Below are 415 nucleotides of genomic sequence, written 5' to 3' on the forward strand. Positions count from 1 at the left end.
TGTCCCCAGCCCGGGAGAGGAGAGCGGAAAGAATGTCCAGCTGAAAAACAAGGCACTGGACTGGGTGATCCCACAGCAGCGAAGCTCCTCCTGCCCCAGGATGGGCGGCACAGAGGCAGTCGTCAGCAGTGTTTCGGGGACAGTACCGGCAGGGGGGCGACCGGCATCGGCGTCGCCGGCTCCCAACGCCAACGTGGATTGCGCCAAGACGGCCAGGAGCTCTGCAGAGAGCACCGCCTCGGTCATACAGCACGTCGGGCAGCCCGTAGCCCCCCCCGCAAAACACGGCAGTAAGGTGGCCAAATCCTGTGGCCAGGAAGCCAACTTCAAGGCGAACGAAACCGCCCTGGCCTCCAGCCCCATCTTCCTGCCGCCCAACGAGGCATTTCGCTCACCGCCTCTGCCCTACCCCAGG

The 415-nt window shown here is 65.1% G+C and overlaps 1 protein-coding gene across 1 annotated transcript in view; it reads left to right on the forward strand.

The window, feature by feature from the left end:
* Positions 1–4: 4 nt before the first annotated feature.
* Positions 5–415, forward strand: part of LOC104280847 (BCL-6 corepressor-like) — a gene marked incomplete at both ends in the record, with an annotated part of 11,021 nt that continues 10,610 nt past the window's right edge. The window contains one exon of the mRNA XM_009878631.1: positions 5–415. Coding sequence (XP_009876933.1) covers positions 5–415 — 411 coding nt within the window.

This window comes from Apaloderma vittatum, unplaced genomic scaffold, assembly GCF_000703405.1.
Source record: "Apaloderma vittatum isolate BGI_N311 unplaced genomic scaffold, ASM70340v1 scaffold26521, whole genome shotgun sequence".
In the NCBI taxonomy this organism is placed as follows: domain Eukaryota; kingdom Metazoa; phylum Chordata; class Aves; order Trogoniformes; family Trogonidae; genus Apaloderma; species Apaloderma vittatum.